The 25495-nt window shown below is 49.0% G+C and overlaps 1 protein-coding gene across 3 annotated transcripts; it reads right to left on the bottom strand.

The window, feature by feature from the left end:
• Nucleotides 1–388: 388 nt before the first annotated feature.
• Nucleotides 389–23730, bottom strand: LOC133158147 (kinesin-like protein KIF20B). 3 transcript variants are annotated; one of them, XM_061285101.1, is made up of 32 exons: nt 23542–23730; nt 17933–18032; nt 17324–17413; nt 17121–17252; nt 16623–16761; nt 16361–16545; nt 16216–16270; nt 15877–16056; nt 15687–15798; nt 15531–15593; nt 15314–15460; nt 15079–15244; nt 14380–14490; nt 14159–14287; nt 13895–14031; nt 13675–13795; nt 13204–13300; nt 13007–13131; nt 12631–12842; nt 12166–12304; nt 11969–12091; nt 11766–11826; nt 11505–11630; nt 11056–11141; nt 9255–9410; nt 8865–9032; nt 8526–8672; nt 8233–8457; nt 2501–2569; nt 2130–2244; nt 1886–1980; nt 389–1428 (listed from the first exon to the last, which is right to left on the bottom strand). In XM_061285101.1, the coding sequence occupies exons 2-32, from the start codon at nt 18029–18031 to the stop codon at nt 1339–1341; spliced, it is 3900 nt and encodes a 1299-aa protein (XP_061141085.1). In that variant the 5' UTR covers nt 18032; nt 23542–23730; the 3' UTR covers nt 389–1338. The 3 variants fall into 3 exon arrangements, with proteins under 3 accessions (XP_061141085.1, XP_061141086.1, XP_061141087.1); XM_061285102.1 differs by lacking the exon at nt 2501–2569; XM_061285103.1 differs by lacking the exons at nt 389–1428; nt 1886–1980; nt 2130–2244; nt 2501–2569 and adding an exon at nt 7606–7956.
• Between the last annotated feature and the right edge of the window lie 1765 nt (nt 23731–25495).

Raw genomic sequence — 25495 nt, forward strand, 5'->3', positions numbered from 1 at the left:
AGAAACACCACGCAACGGAGCACCAATAGTTCCAGCAGTTGAGCAGATCAAAGGGAGCGGGAGGTGGACCTACACAGCAGTTAACGTTAGCAGATGCACTGCAAAGATGGGAGAAATTCCCAGGCAATAGTGCACAAGCTATGAGAATTACTGAGAAAGCAATGGAATTCATGGTTTTGGATGGACAACCGATGAGTGTTGTTGAAAACGAGGGCTTCCGACGTTTACTTGAGCACCTGGAGCCACGGTACAATTTGCCATTGCGCAAGTATTTTTCTGAGACCGCACTGTCAGAAATGTATGAGAAAGTGTGCGAACACTTGTCACAAGAATTAAGAGATGTAGATGCCATGAGCTTCACAACTATGTAGAGACATGAAACCATTGCTTGATTATTGTATTTGACCAAGTCACTTGTTTATTCTCTTGTCCCGATGCTATATTTTATTTTAAATTCCACTCTGCACTTTCAGTATTTAGAAATAATTTTGAATGTGTTTTGTTTTTTGTGTTCGACTAAGCAGAGCTTGTTTTCAGGGAGCACTTCTCATTGCTGCTTAAATGAGCATTTAGAGCAAAGAACTCTGTAGTCATGCCTGATGCCATTGCCTTTAGTCTTTTCTGTTCCACATGTAGAGAGGTATGTAGCTTGTTAAGTCAACCATAATATCGGATCGGTATCGGGTATTGACCGATACGCAAAGCCACGGCATCGGTATCGAAACTGAAAAAGTCGCATCGGTGCATCTCTAATACCAGCAACCTTTAACTTACCGCTGCGCACAAGTGAACGGGTATAATGTCTCGACCCCGAATGTAAGACGACCCACACTTTTTCATTCTTATTTCAATGCAAAAAACATCGTCTTATATTCGGGCCAACACGGTATGTTGTTTTGTGTTATTCGGGCCAACAAATGTAATTGCTATTCAGACACCATGTCATTTGTGTCATAACATATGAAAAACAGTATGACAGTATGACACATAACATATGACACAAATGACCCAAAAAAAGACCCCGCCCCCCTCCCAAAAAAGGCATTCTCTTTTTCACAAACCCTTATCTGGTCACCCTAGCAGTGGGATCAAATACAAAGTACTTCAAAGAACCAAGCTCATGAGCTTCCTCTTGCCCAACATTAGCTTAGCCTAGCTTAGCATCGAGAAACAGACAGAAACAGAAACAGTCTGTCCACTCATCATTACGATCGCAACAAGCTTTCCCGCGTTCCTCCAGAAGGCTAGCGTGCTAGGCGGAAAACATTGGCCAATTGGCAATTGTCAGGCTGGAAGCACACAACATGGTGAACGCGCATACAAACTTGCACGTCCCCGTCATTGGCCAATTGTGGAGCAAAGTTGTCTTTTGACGGCGAGATGACGGCCCCGTTTGTCCTCGGCAACGACCATGCTGTGGCTGACCATCTGCAACGACAGAAAAGCGACAGACGTGTCAAGTCCGCATGCCAAACAAATGCAATCAGCACGAGGGAGCTCAAACCCACAAAGCAACGTACGCGCTAAAGATACATACAAAATGCTCTGGTAGTTCACTTTTAAAGGCTCAGTGGCCTAGTCGTTAGAGTGTCCGCCCTGAGACTGGAAGGTTGTGGGTTCAAACCCCGGCCGGGTCATACCAAAGACTGTAAAAATGGGACCTATTGCCTCCCTGCTTGGCACTCAACATTAAGGGTTGGAATTGGGGGTTAGAAGGAGTGGAGCTCTTTACAAGCCCTAGGCTTCGTCTCCCTCCTTGCACAGTTATTGATATAATAATATGTGCTAAACAATAAACTAAAACTAAACTAAAAACCAGGTTCCGCCTCTGGGGCGGTGTACCGCTTCCTCGTGAGATTTTGGCCATATCCGATGTGTGGCTTACCGGGTGGGGGGGCACATCCTTGGGCGAGGAGATGACAGCGCCCAATGGCTTCCTTTTGCTCTTGGAGGCGCTCGTGAGGCCCATCATCTTCTTGGCTGCCCATCCCAAATAAAACTTTGGTTACGTTTGCCTTCGGCACACTTGTTTGATGAACCGGGGAGGGGAGGAGCTGAGCTTTGAGAGCGAGGCCCAGGCGGGAAGGAGGGGTGACGTGACACCACGTGGCGACCAGTGCCGGACTGACCTTTGGACCCTATGAGGGTGGGCGACCTCTGAAGGAAATCTCCGATCTTCCGCAGCGTGGCCTCTTTGTGACCGGGGACGCTGTGGGTCCCGGTAGACGCGGGCAGATGGGACACCTGCAAGCATGACAAAGTGCGAGCTTACAAGAGAGTTGAAGGTTTCAGCAGAAAGCAAGCGACTGACACCGGCGGACCGTTACGAGTCAGGGAGCGGAGGTGTTTGCAACCTTTTTGTGCCCTTTTTTCACCCTGTCCAACCTTGTGCAGTCGGACCAATCAAGCTGTGCAGTCAGACCAATCAAGCTGACTAGCATGGTCCATTTATTTTCACCCGGGCTGTGCGTGTGCCCGAGTGTGTTCATTTGCTCATTACCTCCTCTTGGTGCTCACTCAGTGTTGGCATCACTTTAGTGTTCCTTCGATTCTCCACCTCCACTTCATCCTGCTGACAGGCACGCCCAGAGGCACGCCCGCATGCACGCAGACGTTAGGCCGGCGAAGACGCTCAAGGCAGTAAAAGTGCTTTGCTCTGATTGCTCTGTTAAGCAAGTGGTTCTTGTATAAGATAAGATAGTCCTTTATTATTCCCTCAATGGGGAAACTCCTGTGTAAGCAGCAGTACACTTAACATACACGCACACACGCATGTAGGGAAGGGGGTAAAAGATTTAAAAAAGTAAAAGATATATATAAAATATATAAATATGGACAGTATGTACACAATACACTTTTACACAGTATACACAATATACAGTGGAGATAAAGAAATTATTAGATAAAAAATAGTGCAAGGGAAGGAAAAAACAGTGCAAAAGCAGGTAAATAGAGTATGAGGTAGACAGATATTGCACATATGACTTCACACACTGTTATTGCACGTTATTATTGCACGTTAAATTAAAGCTACAGTGATTTAGCCCGGTTGTATAGTCTGATGGCAGCAGGGAGGAAGGACCTGTGATGCCTCTCGGTGGTGCATCGTGGGTGACGAAGCCGGTCACTGATGGAGCTCTCCAGGGCTCTGACAGTCTCATGAAGGGGGTGGGAGACGTTGTCCATGATGGAGGACAGCTTAGCCACCATCCTCCTCTCCCCCACCACCTCCACCCGGTCCAGACTGCAGCCGAGGACAGAGCCGGCTTTCTTCACCACCTTGTCCAGCCTCTTCCTCTCCGCTGCAGTGATGCCGCTGCTCCAGCAGACCACCCCATAAAAAATGGCGGACGCCACCACAGAGTCGTCGAAAGTCTTCAGGAGGTTGTCCCTCACTCCGAAGGACCTCAGTCTGCGCAGCAGGTGGAGTCTGCATTGGCCCTTCTTGTAGAGTCCAGTCCAGTTTATTGTTCAGGTGAACACCCAGGTACTTGTAAGAGTCCACAATCTCTACGTCCGTTCCCTGGATGTTCACCGGCGAGGGGGGGGTTCTTTGCGCCGGCGGAAGTCCACCACCAGCTCCTTTGTTTTTCCAGAGTTAATCTGGAGGCGGTTCCGCTGGCACCAGTCCACGAATCTGTGATTCAGTCCTCGGTACTCCGTCTCGTCTCAGTCGTTAATGAGACCGACGATGGTAGAGTCGTCCGAGAACCTCTGGAGGTGGCAGGTCGATGTGTGGTGGGTGAAGTCAGCTGTGTAGATGGTGAAGAGGAGGGGGGCCAGGACGGTCCCCTGTGGAAGTCCTGTGTTGCAGACCACCGTGTCAGACACACGGCCTCCTGTCCTCACAAACTGTGGTCTGTTAGTGAGGAAGTCCAGGACCCATGATGTCAGCTGCTGGCAGGCTCCAGCATGATGCAGTTTGTTCCCCAGCAGTTCTGGCTGGATGATGTTGAAGGCACTGGAGAAATCATAAAACATGATCCTCACAGTGCTTCCAGCCCGCTCCAGGTGAGCCAGGGACCTCTGCATGAGGAAGATGATGGCGTCCTCAACCCCGATGCTCGGCCGGTAGGCGAACTGCAGGGGGTCGGCGGAGGAGCTCACCAGGGGGCGCAGGTGGTGGGGGACCAGCCTCTCCAGGGTCTTCGCCAGGTGGGATGTCAGGGCCACCGGCCGGTAGTGGTTGAAGTCACTGGGGCGAGATGACTTGGGCACCGGTACCACGCAGGACGTCTTCCACAGCTGTGGTACCCTGTGCAGCCTCAGGCTCATGTTGAATATGTGCTCCACGATCCTGCACAGTTGCCCGGAGCAGGATCTGAGCAGCCTGGAGGTGATGCCATCTGGACCCGTCGCCTTCTTCACCTTGAGCCTGGCCAGTCCTCTCTCCACCTGGGCTGTGGAGAGCACCATGCTTTTGCAGGGGGGATGGTTGGGTTCGGTGGAGTTGAGAATGGGCTGGGGGGTCTTGGAGGGGGTGTAGCAGGGGGCGGGGTTGAGGTGAGAGTCCTCGGAGCAGAAGAGGCTCCAGTCGGGGGAAGTTGCAGCAGGGCTGGGTGGGTGGGGTTGGAGGAGTGGATGGTTGTTCAAACCGGTTGAAGAACCGGTTCAGGTCATTCACCCACTCCTGATCCCTGTCCAGCGCAGGTCTGGAGTTGCTACGTCCTGAGATGCTGTTCAGGCTCCTCCAGACCCCGCTGACGTCGTCCCGCTGCAGTTGGTCTTCCATTCTCCTCCTGTAGTTGCTCTTCCCCTCCCTGATCTTATTCCTCAAGTCCCTCTGCACCGTTTTCAGCAGGTCCCTGTCTCCTGATTTAAAGACCCTCCTTTTGTCCCTGAGCAGGTCTTTGATCTCAGGGGTGATCCAAGGTTTGCTGTTTGCAAAAACTCTGACTGGGTATGGTGGAGTCTACACAAAAGTTAATGTAACCTGTGACACAGCTGGTGAGACCGTCGATGTCGTCCCCGTAGTCCTCACAGAACACGTCCCACACCGTGGTCTCAAAACAGTCCTGAAGAGTCTCCAGAGATTCTTCAAACCAGATCTGTCTGGTGTGGGTGACTGTTGGTTGCCTGTGCACCATAGGCTGATACACGGGGAGAAGGTGGATCAGATCGTGATCAGATCTTCCAAGGGGGGGAGGGGGGATGATGTCAAAGTCAAAGTCAAAGTCTGCTTTATTGTCAATCCCTTCATATGTCAAGACACACAAAGAAACCGAAATTCCGTTTCCTCTATCCCACGGTGACGAGACATAGAACACAATAGACATACAAGTAGACGACACAAAATAAAAAAAAGAAGGCACAAACAATAAATAATAAATAAATAATATGAGTGATGAATAAATAATAAACAAATAAATAAAAGGAGCAAAACTGAGCCAGTGTGCATACAGCAGACAGTAAGCATAGCGCAAAGTACAGGACGCTACGCAGAAAGGGGGAGAGAGGGCAGGATCCTAACAGCCTGGAGTATGAGGCTGTTGGTGAGTCTGGTGGTGCGGGAGCGCAGGCTCCTGTACCTCTTCCCAGAGGGCAGAAGATCAAACAAAGAGTGAGCGGGGTGACTCACATCACTCACAATTGTGGTCGCCTTACGGGTGAGATGGGAGGTGTAAATGTCTTTCAAGGAGGGGAGTGAAGCACCAATAATCTTACCAGCCGTGTTCACTATGCGCTGCAGGGCCTTCATGTTGTAGTCAGTGCAGCTACCACCCCAAACAGCAATACAGCTGGAGAGGACGCTCTCAATGGTGCCGCGGTAAAATGTAGTCATTTAGTAGTCAGTCGGAGGAGCGCTCGCTCGCCTGAGTTTCCGCAGGAAGTACAGGCGGCGCTGGGCCTTCTTCGCCAGTGACGCGGTGTTGGTGGACCAGGAGAGATCCTCACTGATGTGCACCCCCAGGAACCTGGCGCTGCTCACTCTCTCCACAACAGCACCGTCGACGGTCAGCGGCAGGTGTTGGGTGTGACCCTTCCGGAAGTCAACAACAATCTCCTTGGTCTTGTCGACGTTCAGCAGGTGGTTGTTGTCCCTGCACCACGTGGTCAGAAGGTCAACCTCCAACCTGTAATGAGTCTCGTCTCCCTTGGTGACCACCAGAGTCGTGTCGTCAGCAAACTTCACAATGCGGTTGTCGCTGTAGGTTGCAGTGCAGTCATGCGTCAGCAGGGTGAAGAGCAGCGGACTGAGCATGCAGCCTTGGGGGGCCCCTGTGCTCAGCGTGATGCTGGCGGAGACTTTGTCGCCAACACGTACCACCTGTGGCCGCTGACAAAGGAAGTCCAGTAGCCAGTTGCAGAGGTAGGTATTGAGGCCCAGCTTGTCGAGTTTGCTGATGAGACGTTGTGGCACAATGATGTTGAAGGCAGAACTGAAGTCCACAAACAGCAATCTCACATGCGAGTCCCTTCTCTCCAGGTGGGTGAGGGCCAAGTGGAGGGCAGAGCAGATCCTTAAGGTTGGCATAAAGAAGGTCCAGTGTTTTATTTCCTCTGGTACTGCAGGTGACATATTGGCTGAAAGTTGGAAGTGTGGATGAAGGAGAGGCATGATGAAGTCCCCGGTCATAAGAAGGAGGGCATGTGGATGCTGTGTTTGCAGCCTGCTTACACTGCTGTGCAGGACATCGCGGGCTGCGTCGGCATTAGCATTTGGGGGACATACGGAGTTATCGCGATAACGTGCGAGAGTTCCCGCGGCAGGTAGTGTGGCCTCAAGCTAACGGCTAGCAGCTCAATGTCCGCGCTGCAGAGTTGCTCTTTGATAGTGATGTGCCCAGGGTTGCACCATCTATTGTTCACAAACACAGCAAGCCCCCCTTCCTTTCCTCTTACCGCTCTCTCGTGTCCTGTCTGCCCTTATCAGGTTGAATCCGTCCAGAGCGACGGCAGATTCCGGTGTTTGCTCCGTTAGCCAGGTCTCCGTGAACAGCAGCATGCTACATTCCCTGTATTTCCGTTGGTGCCGTGCTAGCGCCGTTAGCTCATTCATCTTATTGCAAATGGACCTCACATTCCCAGTGATGATGGTGGGGAGTGTGGGCTTGAAGCGGCGTTTCTTTTTCCGGCACATAACACCCGAGCGTTGTCCTCTTTTCCTCCTCTTCAGCTCGGGGGAAACATTGGGCTTGTAGCCTGTTAGCGTCCCTTGGCTACAGAGGGCTAACAGCTGACCACGGGTGTAAACAATGGAGCGTTTACTGCCTGCTTCGGTGAATGCTGGAGTGATGAACCAGGTGAAAAATAGGAAAAATAAAAGGGCCAGCCTCACTGTTTTTGCAAACATGTTTCTGCCCGGTAAAAAAGAAAACACAGGACTGAGAAGAAAGAAAAAAAAAAAAAAAAAAAAGAGTAAAAAAGAACATATAAAACGAGACAATATACAGACTAGGGGTGTAAATCGCGGGTTTTGGCACAATACGATATAATATCGATATAAAGAACTACGATACGATATTTGCCGATATCTTAAAGCCTGCTGCGATTCATTCACGATATATCGCGATATAGTGCTCTACGATCGATTTTTTTTTTTAAATAAAAAATATAGAACAATATCCTGATTTAGAACAATTCATACGCAAAATCAACAAGGTACTGCAAACTCTTTATTTAGGAAATTACAAGAGTATTGTAGTATACAAATTGCTTACTTTAACACTGAACTTTGATGTCGTGTTTTTTCTTTAAATGTGCGGCGAGATTTGTGCTCCCTGAATATTTGATCACCGCATGGCAGGATTAACAAACTGCACGTGTCTTGTCCGTTGAGCCATCTTTTCTTTGGAATCCAAAGTGCTTCCAAACGAATGACTTGAAGCCTAAAGGGGAGCAGATTTCCTTGTCTTTTTGGACACTAGCCATAGCAGCAGCCCAGGAGCAGCGTACTAGTTGTCGACTCCCCTTTCACGTGCCTGCTCTGCTCACAACACAACAACGCCGGGCGCACTGCTCCCGGAAAGAGGAAGCAAGCAACAATGAACTGGATTTCAAAATAAAGTCGCGTCTAATGTCCGAGGTCAAACACGGCGATATAAATCGATGTTTACCTTTAGCATCGATGCCAATAAATCGTAGAGCATTATATCGATTAATTGATGTGTATCGATGTATCGTTACACCCCTAATACAGACGAGTCGACGGAGCTGCTGCAAACGTGTCGCCACTACCGCTGCGCCAACAATATCCAAGATTGCTCTTGCGGCCGGGTAGGCCTTCCCTACCTTGTCCACGTCGGCGCTCTTCCTTTTGCGGCTCGAGCGAGTGATCTTGACGGTGACGGTTTCGGGGTGGCCCCGGCGCCGGAGTGCCATGCGGTCGGGCCGCAGCGGGCTGAAGGAAATCTCCATTTGGGGCGGCGGGAAGCGGCTCGCGTGCCCGTTCTCCGTGGAGATTTGGGAGGATTCCAGCAGCGACGGGCATCCCGAGCGGCGGCACCCCGACGAGCCCTGAAAGGCGACATAGGTGTGAGCCGCATCGCGATCCTTGGCGTACCGATACATGGGCGAAGCGCTACCTTGACCACGTGACTAGAGTCATTTTGGGGCTCAACGGCACTCGTCAGCGCGGCTATAGTGTATGCGAAGACCTGAGCGTCAGCGTCGTCTGGTCGCCCCCCGACGTACTCGCTGTCCTCTTTCACCCCCGCCGTGCCACCGCCCGTCTGACAGAGAAGACATTTGAGCTGATGAACGATGATGAGCCGGACACGGATACACTGGCTTTTTCAGAACGGCTCAAAAGTGGTGCTCAAGCGTTTGGACACGGGCTTCTCGCAGTTGGCTTTGGGAAACCAATGGGCAGAGAGCGCTCGGCCAAATGACGACGGGAAAGCGGCGGATGCACTTGTACCGACCTCGGGTGGCAACGGCATGCCATTGTCGCCAAGCCGTCGGGTGATTCGGTCTTTGTCGCCCAGACCAGCAAGAAGCTGGTTGAGTTGCGCTTCCAGGGCGGCCACCAGCGTGTCTCTCTCCTGCCTCCAGCTCTCCATTTCCTGATCCTTGGCACGCAGCTCTGCCTCCTGGACAAAGCATCCAGCAAAAGCGTCAGATTTTGTTTTCTTTTCCTTTCAGGACGGGACAAGAGCAAAATGGGAGAGGGCAACTCAAAGCGCCGCTGTATCTTTAAGAGTCTCTTCTCGTAAAATGGACAGCTAGCTGGCAAGCTTTATTTCCCAAATGCTGACAACCTCAAACTGAACACAAGGAGACTGGAGAAGGTGATTGCAAGAAGGACAGCTCACCAGCTCGGCCTGCCGGGCCAGGCGCCGCTCTCGGTCCTCTGCAAACTTCTTAATTTCCTGATTGCGCTTGTCCTCGGCCTCCTTGATCTGACCAATCAGAGCCATCTTGTCCTCCTGCCACTTTTGCCGTTCTGTCAGGTGCTTGGCCTCCAACAGCTTGGCAGGAAGCCAGCAACGAGACAGTAGAAAATGATTGTCTGTTATGTAATACGCAGGTGATGCGTTAAACATCATGTTGCATGGCTGACGAGGGGGACGATGATGGTTGTGATGACGAGTGCCATCGAGCGGTTCGTCAAGAGCTTCGGCTCGGACGAGAACGACTTTACAGTGTTGTTGAAGAAACAAAAACGGCGTCATGAGGCATTCAAGCATTCTTTTAAATTTTAAAGTAAGGTGATCATCGCTCTTCCATTCTGTCGTCCAGAAATAAAGGCAGTCGTGCAGGCGCTCGCCACCAACCGCCCCATCTTTTACAAAGTCAGCCTGCGGGATCAGTCGCATACGCCACGACTTGGATCGAGAGCAGAAAAATACGACCAGCATTTGGGCTGCACTGTAAAGGGAAATGTACTTTCGGCAGTTTGCAAACACATTATATTAAGGCTGCGTTAGACACATATAATCATATCAATATAATTTCTAGTAGTAGTGTGGTGATTAATAAGTGGAAAGGAATGTGCAGGCTACATTAATTGGTTTTCTTCAAAGTATTGTGGAACAGGATGTCCAGAAAGGGAGGATATCTCAAGGCCGATGGGGAACGCGAATAACAACTCGTCTTTGTGGTCCAGACACCTGTGCTGAGCAGGGGAAAACCCAAACGAGGAGGAGATGACCATCAACCATCGACCAATCACCACACAATATTTTGCATGCTTGAATATTCATATTGTGTTTTTTTAAAACTGGGCAACCCGGAAGAATGTGTTGTCTTTGATGGTCACGAAGGCACACGAGTATTTTGGTGTTAAGGACCCGGGACCCAGGCGCCTGTATTAGCTTGCTTTGTCAGGATTAAACAATTGGTAAATTCGGTAATTGATCTCCTGGTCTTCTCTTTGACAGAACGAACTCGCAAAATTGTTAGGTGCGACAGTGTGTGGATTAGGGCATAACAATTTTTGAGTGGAGTGTTGATCGCAATTTGGAGTCAGATCAATAACCAAAATCCGTATCCTAACAACTGACAGAAAGAATTGTCAGAGCAAAAAAACGTTTAAGAATATGCGATTGTAAAAAAAAAAAAAAAAATTCTGCCAAAAAGTGAAAATGGACTCTGATTAGATTTTTTTTAGTTTATTGTTTAGCACATATTATTATATCAATAACTGTGCAAGGAGGGAGACGAAGCCTAGGGCTTGTAAAGAGCTCCACTCCTTCTAACCCCCAATTCCAACCCTTAATGCTGAGTGCCAAGCAGGGAGGCAATGGGTCCCATTTTTACAGTCTTTGGTATGACCCGGCCGGGGTTTGAACCCACAACCTTCCAGTCTCAGGGCGGGCACTCTAACCACTGGGCCACTGAGCTGGTTGAACATCACAAAATGTCCGGAAAATGTCTGTCCATCCCTTTGCCACTTTTGTTTTGAAAGCAAATAAGTGTTTTGCCAGGAAGGCTCACGCCACTCACATGTCATCTTGTCATCTAAAAAAGGGTGCAGACACTCGCCAATGATTGGGAAAGTCACTCACACGCATGTTGAGATTGTGAGATCCAAAGACGGACGAGGCACCAAGGTCAAAGTTTGCCCAAGTTGACCCTTGCGCCGCAGTCAATCAATAACTCGCTGTGACTCACCTGACGAGTGTTGGCGTCTCCTTGTTGAGGCCCCGAGGCGTCGGCGCCAATTTGCTGCCTCGCCGTCTCTTTCACTCGGGCCACCTCTGAACAAGAACGAGATGAGAGTGCTGTCATCCTGGAAACTTAGCAACTTTTGCTGCTTATTTTTCCCAACGGTGAGTAGCTAACGCCATGCGCTAATGCCAAGCGAACACTTCGTTTAGATGAGACGAGACCCAGGCTTGCCGAAGTGCTGCCCGTGTGACCACCCCCTCCGCCGGGCCCGGGCAGCGTTGGGACATTGTCATCCACTAGGTACAATATGGTTGAGAATAAATACTAGCGGAGAAACAAAGCACCGCATCTGCATATCTCTTCATTCCAGGAGGTCATCAATGTCACAATGACATCAGGGCTTCTGGAGGGAGCTGATTAGAGAAAACGCTAGGAAGGACCATTGGTCTTACCGCTGTCAAGCTCCCTGATGAGGTGGAGCTTCTCGTCCAGGAGGTGCTCCATCTCCTCCTGTGTCTCGTCCTGCTCTAGCATTGCCGAGCGCATGTGCTTCACCAACTGCCGCTTACCCTCCAGCTCTGCGGGCGCCATCACATGCATGTCGGAACATTGTGAACTTGGCACGTTTGCCGTGCCATGGAGAGGTGTCCAGTTTGCAAGACGGCAGCCACTTTGCATGCAAACAATTTCAAAGAAGTGGACACGAGGCGCACCTTGACGAGCTTCGCGGTAGAGCCGCAGTGTCTCGGTAAGCGTCTTCTCTGCCGGCCGCTCCTACGGCGAGGAAAGAGAAGGCAGGATGTAGAGAACCTCAGAGGGCTGCAAGACTTGCAAATCTTGTCGCATGGCAAGATGGAGTCGGTACAAAGCGTGGAAGACGACAGAGCTGGTAGCTCACCGGTGAGTCCAAACTCACCGCCTCCAGTCGTTGGATGGTTCTGTCTCTGACGGCGAGGTCCGACTGAAGCTGCTTCTTCACCTTGTCCGCATCTGCCAGCTTGAGTCTCAAGAGCCTCTCATCCTCCTTCAAGGTGGAGATCTGCAGGATGGCATCAGCATCGCACGCATGCACACCTAGCAACAACCACGAGTCGGTCAGCTGGTCTCACGTACGTCTGTGTGCACCCGCTGGACCTGCGTCTTGTAGTCGGCCAGCTTCTCTCTGAGCTCACAAACGTTTTCTTCCTTCCTGTGCAGATCTGCGGCTAGACTCTCTGCTTTGCCCGAGTCCTGTTCAACCAGTTCCCTCAGTCTGGAAGAGCGCCACAGTTTTCAGGTGAGGCAAGCAGCAAAAATATTGTATATGCACGACTCCCGCGCCGCACGTTATTGGCTGCGCTTGGGCCGGAAGATGTCTCTTTTGTTGAGCCTAGCCGCGAGGCTCGGCGATAGCTCATTATTTCTCCCCCAACGTGGGTGCCATAGTTAGCGTGTGTCCCTACTTTCAAACGATGCCTATTGCGGTGAATGAAAGTCACGTATCAGCGTTTGGAATGAAAGCGAGCTCTTGCCTGGTCACACGTTCTGCCGTCCATACAAAGAAAAAAAAGAAAGATTTCTGAACAGATTGCGGCTTACTCTGTGATCTGGAGGGCTCTCTCATGCAGCTCGGCGTCCTTCTGCTCGATGGTCTCTTGCGCCACGGCCAACAACTCTGGGCGCTGCTCGGCCTCCTGAAGCAGACACCGGCTGAACGCTCGGCCGTCGTCTGACAAAGCCTCCGTCTGCACTGCCTGTTCCCGCAACTTTCTCTCCGTCTGGCTCGCGTTGGGCGGGTCCTCCATTTGGAGCTGAATGGACACGGCGAAATCAAAAGTGCGGGCTGGCGTCCAAGCGGCAGTGACCAACCAGCACAGGCAGAGGCGAACCAATTGGCTTGACGAAAGGCGAGCGCCCAGTGCATGACAGTGACGCGAAGATGTGTCTGACGTGAGCTCATCTCGCTGTCGCTCACCTCCTCCTCCCGAACGCGCACGGCCCGTGCCCGTAGCTGGCTCGCTGGCTCTTCCAGCTGAAGCTGAGCTCGACACTGAAGCTCAGCAGCAAGCCTGCTCTCCTTTTCTGATGAGTCGCTCTCACCTTCATCGCAGCACAGTGACATGATCCAAATGTAGAACTTGCAGTGGTGCTGTGGCTCAACGGTCCACTTACCTGCTTTCATCGAGCCGCTGCAGAGCCCGCAAGGTTGGAGCCCGTCTGACACAGGGATGTCTTCCGCCCTGGGCGAGGGTGACACCAAAGTTAAGACCTGGAAGAGGAGCCAAGGCTACTTATGGAGGCACAAGTTGAATTCATTTGGTGAGCATGCTCATCACTCTAAACACGTGCGTCTCAATTTTCTTTCCCCAAACAAATGAACGGAAATGCCACTGGGCTGATTTAACCCCTCCTCCCCTCCCCCCCAAAAAACAACACCTCATTTTGATTGTTGTAACGACAGAAAATACTGCACTTCATGAGAAGGGCATGATACGTATTAAGTGATGTTGCAATCCAATTCCGTGCGCTGCTCTTTCTTAGCCACTGGGAAGAAGCCTCCCTCAAAATAATACCACTTGCACGTCAGATAGGGGTGCGGTCCTTCTTCGTAGATGAGAAATGGGCCGCCCCACCACAGCTCACCTCTCTGTGTGGCTCCCTGGCTTCTCTGCAGGCAGCCATCTGGGTGGTCATGCGCTTGAAGATCTCCAGACGTTTCTCCGCTCGCTCCTCGAGGAGTTGCGTCTCTCTGGCCAGCCGCTCCCTGCGCCAAACCATTTGACCTTAATGTTTTCGGGGGGTAGGGTTGCCAGGACCACCCCCGGCAGCAAGTACGCCACTTGGAGGCTAATAAAAGTCTCACGTGAAGTCTTTCTGCATGTCAGCATAGATCTGGCTGAACTCCTGGCAAACCTCCTCTCTAACACGAGCTTCCACCAGCACGCTGTCAGCTCGCTCCTGCTTCAGCGCCATCTGAAGACGTCTTACCAGCGCCACCTGCTGCTCAGCAAGACGATGATCAACAGAGTTGTCAATTCATTTAATGTCATAAATTATTGCTTGCTCTCCAGGTGAGTCCGTTTTTTTGTTTTATGATTGCCAACAAATAATACTCAGGTTGTCCAACCTGCTGTGTCATTTGATTGCCGATGACCTCGTCGTCAAGTTCTTCAAGGTCCTCACCCTCATTTTCACACACAGTGTCCTCATCCACTGACATCTTTTCGTCGCCATCATTATCATCCTCTTGCTCCTCCTGGCGAAGATAACACTAACTCGTTATACAAACGAGGCCAAAACGGAGAAGACGAAGGGGGCTGACCCGCTTCCCACGCCCCTTGCCCCCACCTGCGTGTCCTGCGGGCCTCTTTCTTGGCCAATCAGAGTTTTGCCAGCACTTGAGCCCAGGTGGGGATTGCGGGGCGGGACGGGAGTAGTCCCGCTGGGCAGAAGCACCACCTAGAGGACGCAAGACAGGCGGTGGTCTACTGTGAGCCGCATCATTTGCAAAAATTGCGACTTCAAAGCAGGTCTTCGCTGACACGCGCCGCAATTTTGCAAAAGTGGCCAGTGCTGCAAACTCGCTTGCTATATTGAGCAACTTCTGAGAGCCCTCAAGTGACTTTTCCCAAAAAGCCAAAATTTTTGTGTCTTGCGCAAAAAAGAGCATGCCTATGAGGCTCAAAACAATCAAGATCTTGGATCAGCAAGTAGAAAGAAGAACCGAGAAGCGCTCAGCCGCCCTATCACAAGACGGAGCGATCTATTGAAGCGACTTGTTCAGCAACTGGCTTGAGAGTCTGCCCACGCTGAACTGGCTTAGTATCTTTGAGCCCACTCAAATGCATCAGTTAAAATATGAACAGCCAAATAAACAAACTGTCCCCAAAACGCTGATAATGGGAGGGGGAAAGACATCCCTCTTCTCCAAAATAATCAACTTATTCACAGCAAAATCTGTGCATGCATACTGATAAAGTATTCTGTCTATCAGCCAAAATGCTGTAAAGGCGGCACCCGTGCCCTGAAAGAAATGCAAAGGTGCACCTTCTGCGCCAGGGCGGAGAACTCGAGCACTCGTAGCGTCTCATCGTAGGCCGAGGCGCACCGGTTGACGTTGACCATCATGCAGACTTTGCCTCGGCCGCAGAAGAAGGCCTGGAGCAAGTGCGTCAGCTTGCTCTCACGGAAGGGCACATGCTGCTGCTGGAGCCTGGGCAAACGCGCATCCGCTCAGAGACGGGTGGCCACTGGCAGTGCCTCTGTCAAAGGGTGCACTGACCTGGCGCGCCCGTTGTGTCTGAGAGCGCTGACACACTTCCCCAGGATGAGCAGCGAGGCGTTGATGTTCCCGGCCTCCTTGAGCCGCTCGCCGTGGTTGCCGGTCTTGGCGCAGCGCTCTGAGCCGGCCAGGTCGCACAGGCACAGCCTAAAAAAATAGTCTATTAGCAGCGGGTGCGCACGCTTGCACGCTCCCCGTCGCCACGCATGCTACCTACTCGCTGACGGCCACCACTCTGGTGTCTTTTATCCTTAGAACACGGATGGAGAAGATGCTGTGACTGCAAAACAAAACAAGAAGGCCGCATTTGCAGACATCTGTGTTGACGATGACATTAGCGTGCATGTTGGGATGCGTGAGCACACGTTGAGACCTCCTGCTTGAGAGCCGGTTCATCCCGGTGGAAGCGAAGCTTTGGCTCCTCTTGCCCAGCTTGATGACTTGGTAGGCCTCGTCTGCATTGTCCACCTGCAACCAGCGCAGGTCTGCCGCGCGGACGACAGGCGTTAGAAAGGGCGAGGCGTCTTCCCGGCTTGGATGAGAGCCGCCGGGCAAGACAAGACCTTTGACGAAGGCATTGCCCATGATGTCCTGAGACAAGCGCAGGGGTGTCCTCTTGGCCGCTCCACCGGGCATCGCCTCCAGGAGGTCGTGGATCTTCTCATTGTAGATCTCGCAGAAGGAGACCCAAACGCAGAACTTGCCATTGGCTTCCGTTTGGAGGTCTGGCCGCTGTGACAAGCCTGCCGAAACGAGAGAGACCCGCTTCACATTGTTGGCGCCATCATCATCGCCAAGCAAAGAAGTGAACCCAACTATGAGCGCCCAACTATGAATATGCCAATGTCATGCAAACAAATGCAGGAGTAGTCAAGCCTTCTACTGGACAAAGACAAACTTGCCTTGAAGGAGCATGGGGCAACCGGAGCTCCGCATGCCACCACCGGCCTCATTGCTCTAGAGAAGCAGAAGAGCCGCCATGAGCTAGCGGAGGCGCAGAGAGCTGGCAGAGGCGCTGCCGTGGTGGTGAGCGACAGCCGGCCTCACCTCTCTGGAGGGTTGCAGCAGGGCGCTCTTGAAGGCGGCCTCTTGGGCCCGCTGCTCCTCGCTCAGCCTGATGAATTCTCTGCAGCGATGAGGCTTGAGACCCATCCCGCCCGAGAGCTTGCCCTGCATGCAGCCGAAGAGGGCGTCCAGGGATCTGGGCAAGATGCCGGCATCGCCGTCCGGACCTGACGGAAGAAGCGCATGGGTGAGGAACCCAAGGACGTGCCCGGCACGCCCCCTCACAGAAGAACACGAAGCGCACCCAAAAACGTGAAGGTTTTGCCAGCATTGGTGACCCCGTAAGAGAAGAGCAGGACATCGCCTCCCTGGAGAACATCTCGGACCAGATCCTTGACTGATCCTTGGAATAACTCTTCCTGTGTGGTGTCTGGACCGTACACCTGCTCAACGACAACGACGATGATGACTTTCAACTACACAATCAAACGTAGATTTGGGAAGGTTTGAATGGGAGGCCTGATGGAACAACGGACGAGACAATCTATTTTGTGACATCTCTAAGTCAATGAGAGGCTAGACCCGCCCACCACCATGCACAGCTGAGTAGGGAGAGGAGCAAAACAAAAAGAGCAAAACACCTTGCCAGCAAATACTAGTTAGACCCGAGGACAACATGAGAACGTGTAAGAGTAGAGTGCCAAAAACTAGCGAGATGAACAACGAAAAATCTCGTCAGGAAACATAACTGCCTGAATGCTCTTTGGCATTTTGAAAAGTTAAACTTTCAAGGGTTTCCAACCTGAGAGAAGTGGAAGCGCTGAGCGCTGCGCAGGAAGGGTTTGTCCGATTTCTCGGCGCCAAGGTGACCTGCCTGCGAGGAGCCGGGAGGAATCAGCAGGACCGTGCCCGGAGGCTCCGCCCACACGCAGTCCTGCAGAAAAAGACACGTGTTGACATGTGGCTGACACCCGGCAACAACTTTGACCAAATGCTTGCACGCACCTGTGACTCTCCCTTCTGGGCCTCAGCCGCCGTTGAAGGGCGGATGCGGAGGTAGACCTTCACATGTTTTCTCTCTTCTGAGCTGCTGGGCTACACCGCACCCGTGTGCCACACAAACACACGCACACAGATTTTGGTTCGTCTTGCCGCATGGTGTGACATAACCTACGTCATCCTTCGAGTGGTTCTCGGGCATTGACCAATAGGAAGACCGCACCCTTCTTCTGACAAGAGATTGGACACGGTGCACACAAACAAACGGACAAAATGGCATCCAAAGGAATGGACAGTACCTCGGCCGCTCTCCCAAATGGAGGAAAGATTTGAGAAGCTGCAGTCGCAATGTCACCAGCAAATGCAGTGTCATTCAACAAATTCGCTACCTCAAGATTTTTCAGAGAATGGACTATCTATTCATGTATGTTTGCATATGGGATTTGATGCCAATCGTTATTTCACAGCTGTTGCAGTGTGTTAGTGCTCTCTGTTGGTGGATGTCAGAAAATACAGTCAATGGCTGACTTTTTTTGTGTTGCAAGCTGGATAACGACTGTTGCTAACAGTTATCATCGCGTCACAATCTAATTTTGTCTCATGGCCACTTGGTACCTGAGTCAGCGGTGAGTCACTGCTGCTGCTGCTGCTTTCTGCCCATAAACTGCCTTGGTCTTCCATAAGGCCCCACTCAAGTTGACATGACTCCGTCATCCTGTCACAAGATGAACAGGCGGTTGAAGCAGCTTTTCCCAACTCTTTGTCAGCCTCAAAACAATCCCAAGGCAAGTCAACAACAAAAATTGGACACATCGGTTCATGACGCAGCTTGTTGGGACAGCAAAAAAGCTGGGGAGCATTTCATTTCACCGGCTGTCATCACTACACATCACTGGCGTATGACATACATTACAGTGGTACCTCGTTACGGGTGCTAACGCTAACCCAGTCCTTCTCAAATAGTGGGGCACGGTGCAATACCAGGGGGCGTGGGCGGGAAAGCGTGTGACACCAGAGAACATGCTTTTTTTGGATGTACTCGATTAAAGGGTAATAAGTAGGGGTGTAAATCGCGGGTTTTGTCACGATACAATATCATATCGATACAAAGACCCCCGATACGATATTTGCCGATATCTTAAAGCCTGCTGTGATTCAATCACGATACATCGCGATATAGTGCTCTACGATCGATTTTTTTTTTTTTTTAAATAAAAAATATAGAACAATAACCTGATTTATAACAATTCATACGCAAAATCAACAAGGTACTGCAAACTCTTTATTTAGGAAATTACAAGAGTATTGTAGTATACAAAGTGCTTATTTTAACACTGAACTTTGATGTCGTGGTTTTTCTTTAAATGTGCGGCGAGATTTGTGGTCCCTGATTATTTGATCACCGCATGGCAGGATTTACAAACTGCACGTGTCTTGCCCGTTGAGCCATCTTTTCTTTGGAATCCAAAGTGCTTCCAAACGAATGACTTGAAGCCTAAAGGGGAGCAAATTTCCTCGTCTTTTTGGACACTAGCCATAGCACCAGCCCAGGAGCAGCGTACTAGTTGTCGACTCCCCTTTCACGTGCCTGCTCTGCTCACAACACAACAGCGCCGGGCGCACTGATCCCGGAAAGAGGAAGCAAGCAACAATAAACTGGATTTCAAAATAAAGTCGCGTCTAATGTCCGAGGTCAAACACGGCGATATAAATCGATGTTTACGTTTAGCATTGATGCCAATAAATCGTAGAGCATTATATCGATTAATCGATGTGTATCGATGTATCGTTACACTCCTAATCGTGAGTGAATCGCAGCAGGCTTTAAGATATCGGCAAATATCGTATCGTGATGCTTTGTATCAATATGATATCGTATCGTGACAAAACCCGCGATTTACACCCCTAATCGGAACATATTCAGTTTATGTGTGTTGCTGTGTGCGTTTGCTAACAGTGACAGATACTATGACTATATGGTTGTGGTGCGTTTGCGGCCCGATGAAAATCAGAGCATGCAGCTCAACCAGAGAACCTGGATTGTTAATTTTTCATCAACATAAAATACACAGTCAAATCGAGACACTTTGATTGTGATAGCCACTCAGCTGCTGTGACATTGTTCTTATTGTCGTAATATTTGTAGCATTAGTCTAAAAAAGTAAACAGTCATGTTGATTCTTTTGGATTTTAATCACAATCACTTTCAATAGTTTATTCCTTACACTGTCTAAAACATTTTTTAAAAAACTCACTTTTATTTAAAAAAAGAAATACAATTAAAAGAATATTTTGTATTTATTTTTATTCACTTATTCGACTCTTTGAACATATATAGGTGTAGGACTTTACGTCTTTTGTTGTAATATAACTGATTTTAATATAGAAGTTGGAGCAACACTTAACAGATTTTTGTTGGTGGTGTGCCTCGAGATTTTTTCCAATGAAAAGGTGTACCGTGAATGAAAAAAGGTTGGGAAACACTGCCTTAATCTATTGGAACGCGGGCTACGTCATACGTCAGCAGCACGTGTGCCGCATGCCACGAGAGTTTTCTAAACAAACGCAAACATGGAGCGAACGAAAAAGTCAGCTGTGTGGAGGTACTTTAAACTGAACACGCCAACTACCTTGACGGCAGTTTGTAATGTCTGCAAAGCTAATGTTGCCAGGGGTGGTGGTAGTAGTGCCAGTTATAGTACTACCAATTTAATTAAGCATCTCCAGAAACACCACGCAACGGAGCACCAAGAGTTCCAGCAGTTGAGCAGATCAAAGGGAGCGGGAGGTGGACCTACACAGCAGTTAACGTTAGCAGATGCACTGCAAAGATGGGAGAAATTCCCAGGCAATAGCGCAAAAGCTATGAGAATTACTGAGAAAGCGCTGGAATTCATGGTTTTGGATGGACAACCGATGAGTGTTGTTGAAAACGAGGGCTTCCGACGTTTACTTGAGCACCTGGAGCCACGGTACAATTTGCCATCACGCAAGTATTTTTCTGAGACCGCACTGTCAGAAATGTATGAGAAAGTGTGCGAACACTTGTCACAAGAATTAAGAGATGTAGATGCCATGAGCTTCACAACTATGTAGAGACATGTTTACATTGCTTGATTATTGTATTTGACCAAGTCACTTGTTTATTCTCTTGTCCCGATGCTATATTTTATTTTAAATTCCACTCTGCACTTTCAGTATTTAGAAATAATTTTGAATGTTTCTTTTTTGTGTTCGACTAAGCCAGTCATGTCAAACATACGGCCCGCGGGCCGGACCCGGCCCGTCATAAATTTCTGAGTATGTCAAAAAAAGAAGCGAGTCAGTAGCTCATTTCTATCAAAAGTTATGATTCTTTAAAATAAATACAACTCAAATGCTCCCTCCGGCCGCTAGAGGGCAGTAAATGTGTAAAAGAGCTCACGTTTAGCATGCGGCACTGACATGAGTTAGTACCAGGAAATAAACATTCGCAACGTGATGTGTCCAACTAGAAATAAACCGGCAAGCTTGCTTCACCATTCACCACTACTACTAAACAAGTTATCGGTCAACACACCCTTCCCAAAATGGCACTGTCCAAAAAAAGAAAAGTGGACACGGAGTGCAGGGTTTTCCAGGAAAAATGGACTGAGAATGATTTATTCATAGAAGTGAGTGCAAAACCAGTGTGCTTGGTTTGTAATCAGCAAGTTGCAGTGTTCAAAGAGTTTAATATTCGGCGCCACTACGAGACTCATCATAAAGACAAGTATGACCACTTGAAAGGACAAATAAGAAAAGACGAGATAAACAAATTGGTCGCTGGTCTGAAGAAACAGCAGTCTGCTTTTACGCGCAGCCGCGATATCGCTGATGGGGCTGTAAGAGCCAGCTACATTATTGCCAACGAGCTGGTGCAGGCATCAAAGCCATTTGCTGATGGTGAGTTTGTAAAAACATGCATGCTGAAGGCTGCAGAAGTCGTGTGCCCTGAAAAGAGACCTGCCTTTGCCAATATTAGTCTATTGAGGAACAACTCTCAAGTGACTTGAGCAGCCAATTGAAAGAGAAAATCAAATAATTTATCGCATTTTCAATTGCAATAGATGAGAGCACCGATGTCACAGATATTGCTCCACTGGCCATATTCATTAGAGGTGTTGATGAAACTTTGACCATCACCGAGGAGCTGCTTGAATTGGTGCCCATTAATGACACCACAACAGCAGATGACATTTTCAGCGCTCCAACGACAAGGTGGAGGCGGACTGGTCCCGTGCTGTGAGCCTGGCGACCGACGGTGCGCCATCAATGGTGGGGAGAAAGGCAGGCGTTGCCACAAAATTCCGTGAAAAAGTACAGATCGCAAATGGAGGACAGGAGTTTTGGGCATTTCACTGTATTTTGCACCAGGAGGCATTATGTTGCAAACTACTGCAAATGGACCATGTTACGAGCGTGGTTGTGAAAACTGTCAATTTCATCAGAGCTCGCGGTCTAAATCACCGCCAGTTTGACTCATTTCTCAGTGATCATGACATTCATGCTGGCCTACCATACCACACTGACGTGCGCTGGTTAAGCAGAGGTGCAGTACTCAAGCGCTTCTTTGAGCTACGAGACGAAATTGGACAGTTTATGGAGAAGAAGGGACGCCCAGTAAAGGAACTTCAATGTAAGGAATGGGTGCAGGATCTTGCCTTCATGGTAGATATTACGCAACACTTGAATACACTTAACACTACATTGCAGGGCCGTAACAGAGTTGTCACTCAATATTACGACAGCATAAGTGCGTTCAAGATGAAACTGTCACTGTGGGAGACGCAGCTATCCAGCGGTGACACCACGCACTTCTCATGTCTCACAGCTGTGCGTCCGAAGGCACCGGATCGTCCCGATTTGGATAAATATAAAGACAACATAACAGATTTGCTGCGAGAGTTTGAGCGGAGGTTTCAGGTTTTCAGTGAACTTGAGAACAAGTTCGGCTTTTTTTGCTCGCCATTTACAGTGAAGTCTTCTGATGTGCCAGCTGACATTCAGCTCGAGCTTATTGACTTGCAGTGCGATTCTGCTATGAAGGATAAATTTGGGTCCGTGGGATTGGATATGTTTTATGAGTATCTTGTGCCAGGTTACCCCAAATTAACAGCCATGGCTGCAAAGGTTCTCTCCATGTTTGGGACTACTTATCTTTGTGAACAGGTGTTCTCCGTGATGAACGATAATAAAACAAAGCAGCGCTCAAGGTTGACAATTGAACACTTGAATGACATTGTTAAATGTGCTGCTACTCAGAATTTGACACCTGATATCGACGCACTTGTAAAGGCAAAAAGATGCCAAGTTTCAGGAGCCAGCACCAGCAAGTAGACTGCAGGAGTGCAGTGAGAGAGAGAAAAAAGTGTGATGACACGACATTTGTTTGCACTCATGAATACAGATCATTAAAAATAAGATTAATCTGGTTTCATATTAAAGACAATTAATATTGTGCAGTATATGCTCAGCTTCAGTAGGCCCAGCCTAGTAGTTTGAGCTGATGTAGTCTAATCTTATTGCCCATGCACTGCTAAAACTTTTATTTTGTATTTTTATTTATTATTATTTCAAAGCAGTATGACAATTAAGGCAAAACATTTTTTTTCATAGCTCCCACTTGAGTTTGTGTAGTGTGGGGAGTTGGTTCAGGTGTAAAACTGCATTCACTCAACTGTTAATAAACCAGTTGTTAACACATTCAATGCCAAACATGAAAATCATTTTTTTTCTCCATTGTTTGTGAATAAATGTGTTGTGCTTAGAAAAGACCCCTTGTCATCCGTGATTATAATATGTAGGGTAGGCTACAAATGTAGGCTGAATGATAAAGCGTAGGACTGAAAAACAAAGCTAAATAGTTGGAGTTGACATTCTTTTACTGATCCGGCCCACCTGAGAACAGAAAGTCTGGATCCGGCCCCAGAGCCAAACTGAGTTTGACATGCCTGTGCTAAACGATGAGCTCCTGTCGATTTTGTGGACGTAAAAATGGGCCAAGATGAAAAACGAGAACGTTTTCTATTTCCATATATTTATCTTAATTTACGTATTGATATTATACACGCGCCACGGCGACCATTCATAGTGTAGTCTCCCTTTTGCCCGATGTCAACTGGGATAGGTTTCAACACTCCCCGCGACCCTGAACTGGATAAACGGTGTTGAAAATTGATGAGTGGAGGATGTTGCACACTCACCTGCCAGGCCGTCTTCACACATTAGATCACAGAAGAGAAATGTGAAGGAAAAGTCTGGAAAATGACCCAAGACGCAAACGTCACACGAACGAGAGCCTGAAAAGTCTAAAAAAATATTCTGGTATGAAGGATAGTCGAAGAAAAACAATCAACCAAGGTAGCTGAATGGCGCTCTCAGTTTGAAACAAGCCAATCGCAAGAGGCCTTTTTTTCTTTTATTCTGATTATCTGCTTTGAGTTACGATGCTGACCCCTAGCGGACAGAATCTGACAGGTGCCGCCCGCACCATTGAGCTTCTTCTCTCATGTGACGTCACTTTATTTGCTTTTTGTGACACCTTGCCCTGCGAGCATTTTGATCTCTAATAGTTGTCTATGTGCTAACCAGACGTCTCGGCTAAAACACGTCTAAAAGTGTAACAAATATAGACGTCTATGCTATAGTCTTTTAGACGTCTACGGGATAGACGTCTAATAGACGTATGAGGTTTTTTTAGACGTTTGAATGATGGCTAATACCTAGGGTTGTAAATCGCGGGTTTTGGCACGATACGATATCATATCGATACAAAGAAGTACGATACGATATTTGCCGATATCTTAAAGCCTGCTGCGATTCATTCACGATATATCACGATATAGTGCTGTACAATCGATATATTTTTTTTAAAATAAAAAATATAGAACAATATCCTGATTTATAACAATTCATACGCAAAATCAACAAGGTACTGCAAACTCTTTATTTAGGAAATTACAAGAGTATTGTAGTATACAAATTGCTTACTTTAACACTGAACTTTGATGTCGTGTTTTTTCTTTAAATGTGCGGCGAGATTTGTGCTCCCTGAATATTTGATCACCGCATGGCAGGATTTACAAACTGCACGTGTCTTGTCCGTTGAGCCATCTTTTCTTTGGAATCCATAGTCCTTCCAAACGAATGACTTGAAGCCTAAAGGGGAGCAAATTTCCTCGTTTCTTTGGACACTAGCCATAGCACCAGCCCAGGAGCCGCGTACTAGTTGTCGCCTCCCCTTTCACGTGCGTGCTCTGCTCACAACACAACAACGCCGGGCGCACTGCTCCCGGAGAGAGGAAGCAAGCAACAATGAACTGGATTTCAAAACAAAGTCGCGTCTAATGTCCGAGGTCAAACACGGCGATATAAATCGATGTTTACCTTTAGCATCGATGCCAAAATATCGTAGAGCATTATATCGATTAATCGATGTGTATCGATGTATCGTTACACCCCTAATAGAATCCCTTTGTCTGTGTTCTGTGTTCGTGCGTAATCTCTGTAAATTTGTGTCAGGCTGTTGTCGTTTGTCTGAGCCTTGGGTGCGCGCTCGGTGTGTGTGCGTTTATGTGCACAACCTGTGTGGGTGCGAACGTGTTAGGAAGAAGACGGCATGGATAAGGGAACCTCCTTTAAGACAGGAGGCAATAAATGGGAAAGCCCCCGTCATGAACGGTCTTTGGTTAGGAGGAATCATTAGGAAGTGCTCAAACTCTTCTTTCAAACACTCCTATCTGCCTCGTTAAAAAGGCATTACAATTGACTACAAGAGTTGCAAAGGGCAAATGAAGAACAGTCCTTGGCAGATTATATGATCAGGTCCCTCAAACCGAAAGATATGTCCAATGCAAATTTACTGCCGCCTGATCTTTCCTCCTCACAGGTCGACAACCCCATCAATCCAGGAGACTGGGTCTACATCAGGGTCGTCAAAGGAAAGAACTGGGCCAGCCATGGTGGGAGGGACCATTCCAAGTCTTGCTGACTACCCCCACCGCAGTGAAGATCGCTGAACGACCCAGCTGGATTCACCTTAGCCACTGCAAGCTAGAAGGAGTGCTGGACCCCTCATTTCGGGACGGTGGCGAAGTCTGCGAACAACGATCCCAACTCCGCTAGGCGGGGGTATGTCTCGGTGTTCCTGTCATCTTA

Source organism: Syngnathus typhle, linkage group LG8 (assembly GCF_033458585.1).
Source record: "Syngnathus typhle isolate RoL2023-S1 ecotype Sweden linkage group LG8, RoL_Styp_1.0, whole genome shotgun sequence".
Classification (NCBI taxonomy): Eukaryota; Metazoa; Chordata; class Actinopteri; order Syngnathiformes; family Syngnathidae; genus Syngnathus; species Syngnathus typhle.